The following is a 13,313-nucleotide window of genomic DNA, read 5'->3' as shown; positions in this document are numbered from 1 at the left end:
ATTTTTGCATTTTTGCTCAGCAGGTTTTGATTTAATTTAAGTAAATTTTAATGTGTTATCAAATGAACAGCAGCAGGAGAACAATCCATAAAAAATGGTTGCAGAGTTTCTATGCACCTTTTTTTCACACTGTTGCCACTGCAAAGGCTGCAAAAGCAAGGAGAGAGGGCTGGCAGAAAGTTGCTGACAAATCAAACTCGTAGGTAATTTAATAATAATAATAATAATAATGGATTGGGTTTATATAGCGCTTTCCAAGGCACCCAAAGCGCTTTACGATACCACTATTCATTCACTCCCACATTCACACACTGGTGGAAGCAGCCACAGCTGCCCTGGGACAGACTGACAGAAGCCAGGCTGCCATATCGCGCCATCGGCCCCTCTGGCCAACACCAGTAGGCGGTAGTGTAGATCTATCATATGACACTATATTGTCCAATATTATATGGCATTATATTATATTATAATATGTTATATTATATCCCCTTTCACATTAGAGCCACAACAGGACCCACAAGAACATGGGAACAAGTAAAAGTGAAATACAGGAGTATTCTACAGAATGGTAATATTTATCTCTTATATTGCTTTTCGTCTCTTGGCAAGGGACCCTGTAATACTCTGTTAGTTTGTTCATAACAGCAACCAAGAAGAGGGCAGAGCAAAAAAGACAGGTGGTGGTCCTGCACCCCCTCGTCAACAAGTTGGTTAAGTAAATAATACCCTCACGGGAATATCGATATCTCTCAATGAGCACACTGTCGCGCTGAGCTAAAGGATCCTGTCTATCCCGCAATATACGCTGAATTCTGAGGACTCTCCTTATCAATCTTGCACCTTCCGCAATGGGTTGCTCGCGTAAACGGACAGGACATGGCTGCGACAGACTTCCCAAATCCACCTTCGCTTTTATAGCCGTGGTCTCTCATCTTGATTACACGAAGTAATTTACAATTACTACTCTGAAATATGAATTACATCTGTAATAATCACATCAGAATCAGAATCAGAATACTTTATTCATCCCGAGGGAAATTAGGGGTTACAGCAGGCAGCACGCTAATGGCGCATGCGCACTCACAAAGGAACCTTCTGACCAACTTTACACAAACATCACATTGGGCAGACATGTCAGAAGGTAGGCTGATAGGAAAAAAACAACGAAAATACACTACATGAGGTAAGAGGAGGAGAAAAAAAAACTCCACTCAGACTGAGCTCCTAGTGGGAGAACAGTTTGATAAAAGAAAAAACACCTCAGCACAAAAGCACATGACTATCAATACACCATAGAAACACGAGACAAGCAACAGGGGCGGGTAAAGGGTAAGAGAGAGCCGGCGTAGACAGCGCATCCGGTCCTGCAGCATCTGTGCTGGTCCAGTTGACTGCTATCATCCCCGGTAGGGCACAAGCATCGAAGGCGTTGGAAAGGGAGGGGGATGAGTGAGTGCTTATCAGTGTAAGTGTGTGTGTGTGCGTGTCCATAGTTTAGCTGAGACAGTGTCCTTCGGCCTATCAGGCTAAGTAAACAGTCCTCCAGCCAATCCAGGTGTCCTTCATGGGGCGGGAAGAATAGTCATCACACAGTCGTTATCAGGGAGTTGTTTTGGTGGGCTCCAGTCTTGGGCCTGCAGCTGGGGCCGTGGTGTCCAAATGTTGAATATTGTTGATTTCTCCTTTGTGAGCAGCTCGAATTCTAGCACTCCGAGGCTGGTCTCTCGATCTTCCGTTGAAGAACTGCGAGCCTCCCCATGATGGTATCAAACTTCTGTTCCGTGGTGTTGTCAGTCTTTTGATTCTGAGACCTCACAACTGCAGTGATCCGTTCCGCGATGTTTTCCAACTGTCGCTCAAGGGTCTCATTTTGAGCAGGCCTCTCTCTGATGTTTCCCCTCATACGCTCAATGGTGTTGTTTTGAGCCTTCACAGCAGCTGTAAGCGTCTCCAAGGTGTTGACCATATTACGTTCGTTGTGAGAGGTCGCACCTCGTCCCGTCGCTTCGAATCCAGCGGGCAGCCTTGTGGGGGTTTGAACAGCCGGTTCCGCTTTCTTATTTCTCTGATAAACCAGGGCTAAGCCAACGCCGATCAGCATGAACCCTGTTATCATGGTTCCGAATAGGTAGATATCTTCAGCGTCCTCGATCGACAGTCCCGCCAGGCACACGGTCCTCCAGTTCTGCCACCCGTCCATCGTGTAACCGGCAGGGAAAGTCCCTCCAGGGCACTCAGGCTCTCCCGAGCCCCGACTTCTCGTTGAGAAAAGGGTGTCAATAGCACTCAGAGACCAGTTGATCAACCCACAAACATATTTAACGAATCATTTTCATAACTTGAAATACAAATAGAAATTGTACATTTCTAAAAATTATGCACAAGTTTTGCAAACAACAAAGTTATATGGTACTATTTACCTAAAAATGCAGCCAAGGCCTCAGGCGTTTTTTATATAACCATTTAAATCTATTTACAGAACAATCAGGTGTGCTGCATCAAATAAGAAGGCACACAAATTATTTGTGCCAGTCCAAAAATGTAGTTTGTGCTCAGTATAAGACAGAGGAGAACACCACAGGCCTAAAACCTGCAGGTCTGACAGAACAGCGTTTACACTGGAATCTGCCTTTGACGGCTTTTTTAGAGCAAATATGAAATTCAGCAGTATAACTGACACACAATACAAGACAATAACTACACAACACACTAGCTACAGCCTCCAAACATGCTAAACGTCACTAATGTCTCACATATGAAAACTCACTCTCTCTCTCTGTCTTTCGCTCGCCCGCTTTCCGTTGCGAGTGTCACTCCTAAAAACTTCCCCTTCTCCCTAAACAACCAAATGTCACATATTGCCTTATCATTTCTTTGATTGGCTTACATGGTAAACTCACACCAATAGGGAAGGGGTGTTTTTGCTTTTTTCACTCGCAAGCGGAGAGTGTTTGCTAGCGCTGTCTGTAGAAAATGCAGTTTTTACCGTTCTTCCCGCTGTAAACACCACTGTTTTGTTCAGAAAAAAAACAGTGCGTGTATTTTTTATTTTATAACTCTGGTTTTACGTGGCCCATCAACACAATTCAAAAACTGGTATTTAGTTTGAAGTCCGCACTTTCAACCCAAGTTGAAATGGAGACTCTGACATGCTGCATGTTGTGTCGTCTTAAATTGGTCATGTGATTTTGACGCGCCGGTGCGTCCGGCGAACTCAGAGGGTTAATTACTAAAAAAGTAATTTAACTAAATACTTCTTAAAATCCCTATAAACCTTGAGTGGGCAAACAATAGAAATTAAACTCTTTAAATAATAAATAATATTTTTAAAGACGTAGACTCTACAGTACGCAGCGGTAGCATCTCTTCCACAATGTAGCCTGCAATTATTTTTTTAAGATCACCTTCAGACGCTTTCTGTGCTGCTGAAGTAAAAATCACGTTTTGCCTGCTTAGCAGGAGTTGCCGCGGTGTTATCCACGGATGATGAACAAGGATCACTCAGAAGTGTTCGTCTATGCTGTCGTGTCAGGCGCTTCAGTAGATTACTCGTGCTATTAACAGCAGACGATAGTTTTTTGTCCCCAGGACATAGCTTACATATTACTGTAATGTTCGTGTCTGCTTGTTTCAGAAAAGTGAAGAGACGGGAATATGTCCATTTCAAAACACAGACACTCGCTTCAGCCGAGTCCGACATCTTCCGCTTTAGAATACGACTATGCAGCAAACTGGCGCGAAATGACGTACAGCTGCACTACAGCGATGTTAAAGCGGCAGAGTTTACTTCTACATTTAGAAGATAAATCATTGAAACTAAATAATGATATTCAGCGAGTTTAATTATTTTACAATGTAACACAAGTGCATTGTAAGTAACTAATTAAAATACCTAAAAATGAACAGTAATTAGTTACTCTACTTTTTCAGTGGAAAAGTAATTTAATTACAGTAACGCGTTACTTAGTAACGCATTACACCCAACACTGGAAGTTAAAAATGCATGCCATGAAAGATTTCGGGTGTTTGGAGGTTAAAGTACCACGTTACAATGATTATTTGCTTTAGTTTATATATCCACTGCCTTGAATACACATGAACGTTATAAAGTTTACCTTATTTGTTCTGGTGGCAGGTCAGGTGAGCTGCCTCCAGAACAAAAATAATTCATTGGACAAGGATGAGGGTGTTATCAGGCCAATAAAAGCTCTTGATCGTGTTTGAATTAGTCATTTCTTTCTGACTTGAAGCTGCATACAGTTGCTCAACACAGGCAAACTGACACTGATAAGGACAAACAAAAGGTAATTTTACAGTCGATTTATTTCTTCATTATTAATGAATAATTAGTAGTTATCTATTAAATATCAGTACAGCATTATGAGCTGACTGCAAAAGTAACATTTCCTAATATGTTTTTCAAACGTTATCATCAGATTTCATTTCTGCACCATGAAGATGCTGACTGTGTTTCTGCATGTGTGTGTCATGATGACTTTCACACACAGTCTATGTGAGTATTTAAAACAAGTATTTTTTTCCTCTCACTTTATCTACTTTATAATATACATATATACTCTGCAGATACAGAATATACATGCAACACATGACCAGAGAATGGAATATCTTAGATTTTTCACAAAAAAGAATTGTGTTTCAAATAAAACGTCTTTCAAACTGTCTTTGCAGCTCTTCCAGAGGAAACAATCATGCCAGGTGAATCTAAAAGTTGTCTTTTAATGAGAATATATTTTTTCAATACATTAATAAATAATGGAAGTTATTGCACTACAAAATTAATTGGAACCAAAGAACATTTTAACTCATGCAGATGTAGACAATTGGATGACACCGCCACCATCTACAGAAGGTGAGTACTTATTGGAGTATGTGATTTTCTTTTATTCTATTTTATTTTTTTCCTTCTTTAAAATTGAAGTTGAGCATAAGAAAAATCTATACTGTACAGTCGTGGCCAAAAGTTTTGAGAATGACAGAAATACTTGTTTTCACAAAGTTTGCTGCTTCAGTTTTTATATCCATATACTCTACAGTAGAATGTTTTGGAGAGTGATCAGATGAATTGCAAAATCCTTATTTGCCATGAAAATGAACTTAATCTCAAAAATTCAATTTCCACTGCATTTCATCATTCAGCATTTCATGCCATAAAGGGACCTGCTGAGATCATTTTAATAATGTTTTCATCAACTCAGGTGAGAATGTTGACAAGCACAAGGCTGGAGATCACTATGTTATGCTGACTGAGTTAGAATAACAGACTGCATGCATTAAAAGGAGGGTGATGCTTGAAATCGTTGTTCTTCCTATTAAACATGGTGACCTGCAAGGAAACACACGTAGCCATCATTGCGTTGCATAAAAAGGGCTTCACAGGCAAGGATGTTTTTGCTACTAAGACTGCACCTAAATCAACCATTTATCACATCATCAAGAACTTGAAGGAAAGCGGATCAATTCTTGTGAAGACGGATTCAGGGCGCTCAAGAAAGTCCAGCAAACACCAGGATCGTCTCCTAAAGATGATTCAGCTGCGGTATCAGAGTGCCACCAGTGCAGAGCTTGCTCAGGAATGGTAGCAGGCAGGTGTGAGTCCATCTGCACGCACAGTGAGGCAAAGATTTTTGGAAGATGGACTGGTGTCAAGAAGGGCAGCAAAGAAGCCACTTCTCTCCCAAAAAAACCCACCACGGACAAACTGATAGTCTGCAAATGTACAGCGAGTGGACTGCTGAGGACTGGGGCAAAGTCATTTTCTCTGATGTTTGGGACATCTGGAAAAAGGCCTGTCCAGAGAAGAAAAGGTGAGTGCTACCATCAGTCCTGTGTCATGCCAACAGTAAAGCATCCTGAGACCATTCATGTGTGGGGTTGCTTCTCATCCAAGGGAGTGGGCTCACTCACAATTATGCCAAAAAACAGGAATGAATAAAGAATAGTACCAAAACACCCTCCAACAGCAACTTCTTCCAACTATCCAAGAACAGTTTGATGAAGAACAATGCCTTTTCCAGCATGATGGAGCACCGTGCCATAAGGCCAAAGTGATACGTAAGTAGCTCAGGGAACAAATAATTTTGGGTCCATGGCCTGGAAATTCCCCAGACCTCAGTCCAATTGAGAACCTGTGGCCAAACCTCAAGAGGCAGGTGGACAAACAAAAACCCACTAATTCTGACAAACTCCAAGAAGTGATTATGACAGGATGGGTTGCCATCAGTCAGGATTTGGCACAGAAGTTAATTGACAACTGCAGAGGTCTTCAAAAAGAAGGGCCAACACTGCAAATACTGACTCTTTGCATAAACGTGATGTAATTCTCAATAAAAAACATTTGAAACTCATGAAGTGCTTGTAATTATACTTCTATACATCACAGAAACAACTGAAACAAAGATCTAAAAACACTGAAGCAGCAACTTTTTGAAAACTAATATTTGTGTCATTCTCAAAACTTTTGGCCACAACTGTACACTCAGTTTCATACTTTCTTCTTTATTTAGTTGTTTAAAAAAATATTGTACAATAATGTAATATGATACACATTATAAGCTTATGTAATCATACAGTGATTATACTGTATATAAGGACATGCTAGGTAACATTTTTATTTCTTAGTTTACATTTTGCTAGTATCTCTTCACTTCTGTAATTTACCTGCATTTTGTATTTCTTTTTAATGTTGTAGAACGTAGAAGGTAATCAATGACACCACAGCAATGATACACTAAAAAATATCTGTGGTTCAAACTGTCTTTGCAGCTCTTCCAGAGGAAACAATTGTGCCAGGTGAATCTAAAAGTTGTCTTTTAATGAGAATATTTTTTTTGATCCACTAATAAATACATTTATTACCCTAAAAAATTAATTGCGACTAAAAAACATTTTAACTCTTGTAGATGCAGACTTTTGGGTAACACCACCAGCACCCCCATCTACAGAAGGTGGGTATAGTTATTGGAGTATATGAATTTATTTTATTTTTTCCTTCTTTAAAATTAAATCTGCACTGCAGACTCAGTTTCATGCTTTCTTCTTTATTTGTTATTTGTTTGCAGATGACTCATTTGGGGGCTGGCATCCATCTTGCCCAGATGGATGGAGTATGCACAGTCAACAGTGCCTCATCTTTGTTCCAGAAAACATGACCTGGGACGATGCTCAGGTAACAAGGATGACTTTTTTCCTATTAATAAATCTTACATTTTCTTGGTCACTCCATGCTGTTTATCTCCATCGTAGAATAACTGTCACTCTCATGGAGGACAGCTTGCATCTGTGTATGATGACTTTCAAGCTTATGAGATTCAAGCGGAGCTGAAGCGTGCTGGACATGATCATGGAGAATTTTGGGTTGGAGGCCATAATAGTCCAGGGGTAAATAGCACGATGTCTAAGATTTTGAGAAACAATTGTTTTTTTTTATGAATATGAATTTATATAATATTTTATTTTGCTTTAACAGAATCCTTCTTGGTCCTGGAGTGATTATTTGGGAATGTCTGCTTTTGCTGACTTTTGTAATGGAGACACAGCCGAAGATGAGCACCACTGTTTGCAAATAACTTTTACTGGTAAGTCTGTCAAGTGTTTAAAAAAACAAAACAATCTTATTTGGATTCATTTATTTTGATTATCACTTCAAACTCATTACTACTCTATCAAGTGTTTTAAAAGTATGTATTAAAGTACATTTTTCTTTTCTTATTATTGCACTGAGCATTGTTTCTTATCCTAGAATATTTACAGTTTGTGTTCCCAGTGATGCATCATTAAATAATTGAGATTTTAGAAATAAAAAAAAAATACAGTGTTCTGAAGTTACACAAAGCTATCATGTTATGTTCAAAACTTCTATGTACTGGGTTATTAATATGTGGATTAATGTTGTCCACTCACTAAGATGTTAATTGTGCGGTACAAAAAATAACTGTAAGTATTGTGTACAAACATGGTGGGTGAAACAGATTAAAAAGACAGGGACATTTATATATAGGCACAGAACACTGAATTGAGTAACATAAATGGCTGTGAATCAGGAAGTAAAACAGCTAATCACTGTTTGTGTCAGTCTTCTTGACAAATACCCTTTAATGTAAATACCATTACCATTTACAAATACTGTAATTTCACAGTTAGTACTGAACAAACTAAAATTACACTTATTTGCTAAATATTGTCACCCCATGTTGGAAACCTTTTTAGTCTGAGTAGCACTGACTGAGTGTGATTTTTGTGTTTTATTTTGGTTTTCTTGCAGAGGAAAAGAGTGGATGCTTAGAGAGCATGGACTGTGAAACTGAGCTCCCGTCTATCTGTGGAAACATTATTATGTAATTGTGAATCAACTCTATAATGCATCAGTAAAAAGCACAAAGATCTGTGTTTTTCTTTCTCAGTGCTGTTTCTTTCTCTGTATTTCCACACCATCGCTATGATGCAAGCAATCAGGCATCATGTGCAATGAACTGGAGCTGAATTTTCTGTACGATTAAAAGAAAGCTTTCTGTAGACCTTTACTTTGTAGAGTGAACTGTATTTCATTCTTAAATTAAAACTATTATCATTGAAAGAAATTTCTCTGTGATGTGTTAATCACCCTACCATAAGCAATTGAATACTTCTTTTTTTTTTAAATTCATGTCCAAATGCCCCGAAGGAGCTGTGCCTTCCATGGGATGAGATTTTTATTCATGGTGACATAGAAACTGTCAATCATGTTCTTCTGACAGCCAGCAGGGTGGAGGCATGGCTACCGACCCTGCTGGTTACAGAGATGTTCCTCCAAACTGCAGCATGTCTGGGTTAAGATAAGGAAAGTCAATGGTAGACACCAGAATAGGCTGCAGTCTGACTAAAGTATTGTAAACTCACTGAAAACTCATTGCTCTTAATTATCTGAATTATCCATTTAAAATATATTTGGTTAGGTTGCAGTCTTATCTTTAAGTTTGTTCCTTAAATTTATAAAGAGTAGATGGTTGACAGAGAACATATCAGGTGTGGAGCAGGGAAATTATTTTACTGCTATTGTTGAATAATCATCATTATTACCATTGCATTAATAATATAATCTGGAGTTTATATTGCATTCAGGGGTTAAACAGTGTGTCTTTCAGAAAGGCTAAAAGTAACAGGACAGGAAACAGGCTTGGAGAGTTTTGCAGAAGTGGAAGTTATTTTGAGCAGCAGGCTAAGACGAGGCTTTAACAATGTAACAGATAGCTTTAAGAAGGCCTTAAGCAGTTATGACTATTTTATACACAATGCATATCTGTGCTTATTAAAGAGTTGGAGCTCGGTCAATTAATTGGGGGTCGGAAGCTTTGTTCGGCGCGATGTTCGGACAATCTATTGTGCAAGTGACTTGGAGCCATAGAAGGAATTGCAATACATGCTTACAAAACACTTATATATCAGATCATTTTATATTAAGGTTTTAGTAGAGGTTCTTGGTTAAAACATTTATTTAGTAGAAGACATACACATAGTCCCAGTGAGCTTCTGGTCTAGTGAAAGGTCAGAAGTGCAACAGGTGAATTGAGAAAGAGCATTTGAGGACGAGACACAGCAGGTTGGAAGTGAAGAGGTGACACAAAGAGCATGTGAGGTCAACACATACACACACATTAGTTAGATTTATTTAGAGGAGAGATTAGTCATGTCTGGTTGTAACTGCAAAAGTGTCTCGGTAAAAGAGGAACCGTCCTTGTTGTCTCGGCAAGAAAGAGGAACAATTCACTTTAAGATAAGAACGGAAAGTACCAGCCATGAAAATAGAAGATGATTTTCTGGGTGAAAAGCCATGGTGTTGTTGATCTGATCTATGTATAAAATGTATCTGTGACGCATGAAGGGGCGTCAGTAAATCAAACCCTGATGCTATAAAATATCTGTTCATGCTTTGATTAAGTCGAGGACTACTGGCTGTCTGCGTACAGAGTGTCTTCCCACACGTGTGTTCATTAAAATCATTGTTTGACCAAGAGCTTCTGGACCAAGGGTGGTTTGTACTCTCCCTCCTCAATTGTGAACCTTAACACAGGGTAACACTTTATAACTTGATGCTCAAATAAAGCACAAGTACCCTGTACTTACAGGCAATTTGCAGGCAACAAGTCAGGTTTCTGCAGGAAACAATGAAACAAGTGCACTGTAAGTACCCTGTACTTTCTGGGGTGTGAGCCATATTATGGATTCACTTAATCTCATTTAATTTTGAAGTGTTTTCCTGGGAAACAGATGCAAATTCTTCTGTAAATAACTTTAAGTATTGTAGCAGCCTAAGCAATTACTAGGTAAGTCGTTGTGTCCTTGGGCAAGACACTTCCACTATACAAATACAGGGCATTTAAAAAAAATAAGCTTTCACAATAAATTGCCATATGAAACAATCCTTACACTCAGAGCTCTGATGGAATTCACAAGTTCTTTTTTTTCCTTTTCAATTTGAAAAATGTCTTTGACTTTGTGAGAAAATGTCCGAAAAATTCCTCAGACTGTCAGCATATTTCTGCATAGTCGCCCCAACTAGTAGAAAAGCTATGGGCTCAAATTGTGGTCATAAATATTTTGTACTTGTAAATCAGAAAGTCTAGTTGTGAACTGAGTTTTGTAACCTTCAAACCATTTTTTTTCCACTTTTATTTAAATCTATAATGTGTGACTTTAGCACTTTAACATTTAAACCTCCAAGAAATTCTGTAATCAGTAAGGCTAGAACGATCTGAAAAGGTTTTTGTGGTTCAGATGTCAAGCTTTGGTCATGGTACTTCAGCATCTAGCCAGCACTAAAGACAACAAACTGATGTAAAACATAACCAGGACAGAATCCACAACACAAAACCTCAAGCCAGTGCAACAATCTTACAATGACTAAGGGAGTGGTTCAGGCTAAAATAGTCACTCTGATGACCCCATGAGGACCAGACTGGTTAATATTGCAGATCTTTGGCAAGGTTTAACATCTGGGTGGGGAAGCCTGGAGGGAAACCGATGCTGTAAGAGCTAAATAAAAAAAACACGCCCCAAAACATAAACACACATACAAAAGCAGGGAGAAAAAGAGTAAGAAAGAGAGTCAGACAAGGCAGGCCAGCGCAGGAAGACTCCGGGATGATGACCTTTTCATATTGTGAAATATACTGCAAAACGAGCTTTCGTCTAGGGGTTCCATTACCCTTACTTGTATTTTTATTAATTTGACTGACTGGCATTTATAAACTATATAATAAAGAAAAACACATTTTTTATTAGGTTTTTTGAGTTAGTATTTAAGTGACTGCTTGTGAAAGGTGAACAGACAGGGGGACCGGCCACCCTACCTGTGTAAGGAAAAGAACTTGAGTTACAGCTGGTCACATTTAATCATTTGTGTATAACCTAAATTATTCGTATATGTAAAAAAAGAAGTGGTAACAGTAGTGATGGGTCCAGCAACACTGACGCATCGACGCATGTATCAAGCTCACCTAGCGATGCCTGTATCGGTGCGTGCGTCGCTTTAAGAAAAAGTCACGTGATCGATACAGCTGCTGTATCGCTAATTGCCAACGTGCCAAACTGTGTTTAAAAGGTACCGCATCCATATCTGCCAACAGAATGAGTCGCCACCAAAAAAAAAACAAACAAAAAAAAACACAAAATTACTCTGGCAAAGATAAAAAAAATAATAATAATACACATCTCTCCATAACAAAATGGAGCCCGAAAGAAAAATAAATGTTTCTGCTGTCTGGGATCATTTTGATCTTTTAACTGCAAATAAGGTAATAGTTTGTCTGCCTTTGTTTCAGTGTAATCTATCAGAATAGAAAAAAACAGCAATGTGACTTGAAGTGTAAATTATTTATTTCATTTTATGCAGGTTAAATGTCACATCTCTTCTGCATTTCTTACACAAACAAAAGCACCTCCCCAGTGTTTAGGCATTACAGAGCCAAACATGAAAATGAGGAGACAAACACACCAAGAATGAACACTGGTAGGCCTATATAGACACTGTGGGATTATAATATTACCTTATGCCATGTTAGACCCCTAATTAAAGGTTGTGAATTATTATGTAGTTTTAGTTTGCATTATTCTCCTGAATTAGAAGAAGGTGATAACTATTACATTTGCATTACATTAGACTGCTGATTTATTGTGAATGAATGATATTGTTTTATGATGCATTATACTGCTGAGTTATAAGAAATACTGTTCACAGAAAGTCATCGCCTTATTTGTCTGATTAGAAGAGAACAGAACATACTGGAGTTTTCTGCCCCATCTCAGCAGGAGCAGATAAACAGGGAGCCAAGGTCGTAGCTTAGGCGCCGTGTGAGAGAAAGAATGTGAATGTTTAGGCTTTTATGATTAGGTGGGGCCACTAGAGGCTATAAGAGTTTGATCAATGCTCCACCATTTTGAGATCTGATGCTGTCTGCGTACGGTGTCCATCTCCCACGCGTGTACATTAAAATCATCGTTTGACTCAACCCGGCCGGACCAGTGTTGTTATTGTGGTTTTTTTATTGTGGTACACTACTCTGCCTGGTTTACACTCAATGTCACTTACCCATTATATTGTATATTGTATAGCTTTCTTGTTATATGTAAAATTGTATTTATTTAAATTTTTACTTTTTAATTATTTTACTTGCATTTTTAATCACTTTTATATTTAAATATATTTAAATGTTCATTTGCTATTTATCTAGGGATTGAGAGTAACACAATTTCTATTCTCTGTATGTCCTGTACATGTGGCAGAATCGACAAATAAAGTTGACTTTGACTTTGACTTCCTCTTGTATCCATCTCCAATATTTGAATCCATAACAACACTGAACATCTTTATCATCATTTTTTTTTTTAAATTAATATGTGTTTTATTATTTTCATCTAGGAAGACTGCTCTGGACCAGGCAGTCCTGAATTTTATTATAAAGGACTGCCAACCCCTTAGTATTGTGGAGAGAGAGTGTAACGTACTGAGGGAATAGGAAGACATCTTATCAGAACCTTATCCACCTGGCTTTACAGCTTTTGTGTACCCCAGCTTCATCTGTTCCTGTGAGTTTTCCAAAGCTGGGGAAATGGTGTAAAAACAAAAACAAAAAATGCAATAGACTGAATGTAAAAACATTGGATAAACCTATTTTTCTGAATAGAAATTTATAATAAACTCTGAGTCAAATGGGTAATATTACATTCACAATACTTTCATTTTAATTTTCACTTAATGTCATTCATAATATATTTTAAACATGTCTACAATATTTGTAATATAGAAGATATAAAATGAT

General features: G+C 38.3%; 1 protein-coding gene across 1 annotated transcript; it reads left to right on the top strand.

The window, feature by feature from the left end:
• The first annotated feature begins 7,079 nt into the window (after nucleotides 1-7,079).
• LOC145422015 (lactose-binding lectin l-2-like) lies at nucleotides 7,080-8,540 on the top strand. Its single transcript, XM_080293145.1, has 4 exons — nucleotides 7,080-7,186; nucleotides 7,264-7,398; nucleotides 7,487-7,595; nucleotides 8,282-8,540. Exons 1-4 carry the CDS (start codon nucleotides 7,127-7,129, stop codon nucleotides 8,356-8,358), a joined length of 381 nt encoding a protein of 126 aa, XP_080149271.1. The 5' UTR covers nucleotides 7,080-7,126; the 3' UTR covers nucleotides 8,359-8,540.
• Nucleotides 8,541-13,313: the final 4,773 nt, after the last annotated feature.

Source organism: Astatotilapia calliptera, chromosome 3, assembly GCF_964374335.1.
Source record: "Astatotilapia calliptera chromosome 3, fAstCal68.1, whole genome shotgun sequence".
NCBI lineage: Eukaryota > Metazoa > Chordata > Actinopteri > Cichliformes > Cichlidae > Astatotilapia > Astatotilapia calliptera.
This window is presented reverse-complemented; position numbering and strand designations above follow the sequence as displayed.

What these genes read in the sequence shown, in the direction of transcription:
- LOC145422015 (XM_080293145.1), top strand. Translation starts at nt 7,127, where the DNA reads ATGCACAGTCAACAGTGCCTCATCTTTGTTCCAGAAAACATGACCTGG. An exon ending in GAGGCCATAATAGTCCAGGG is followed by an intron (nt 7,399 to 7,486) that starts GTAAATAGCACG and finishes TTGCTTTAACAG; the next exon opens with AATCCTTCTTGGTCCTGGAG. An exon ending in TTTGCAAATAACTTTTACTG is followed by an intron (nt 7,596 to 8,281) that starts GTAAGTCTGTCA and finishes GTTTTCTTGCAG; the next exon opens with AGGAAAAGAGTGGATGCTTA.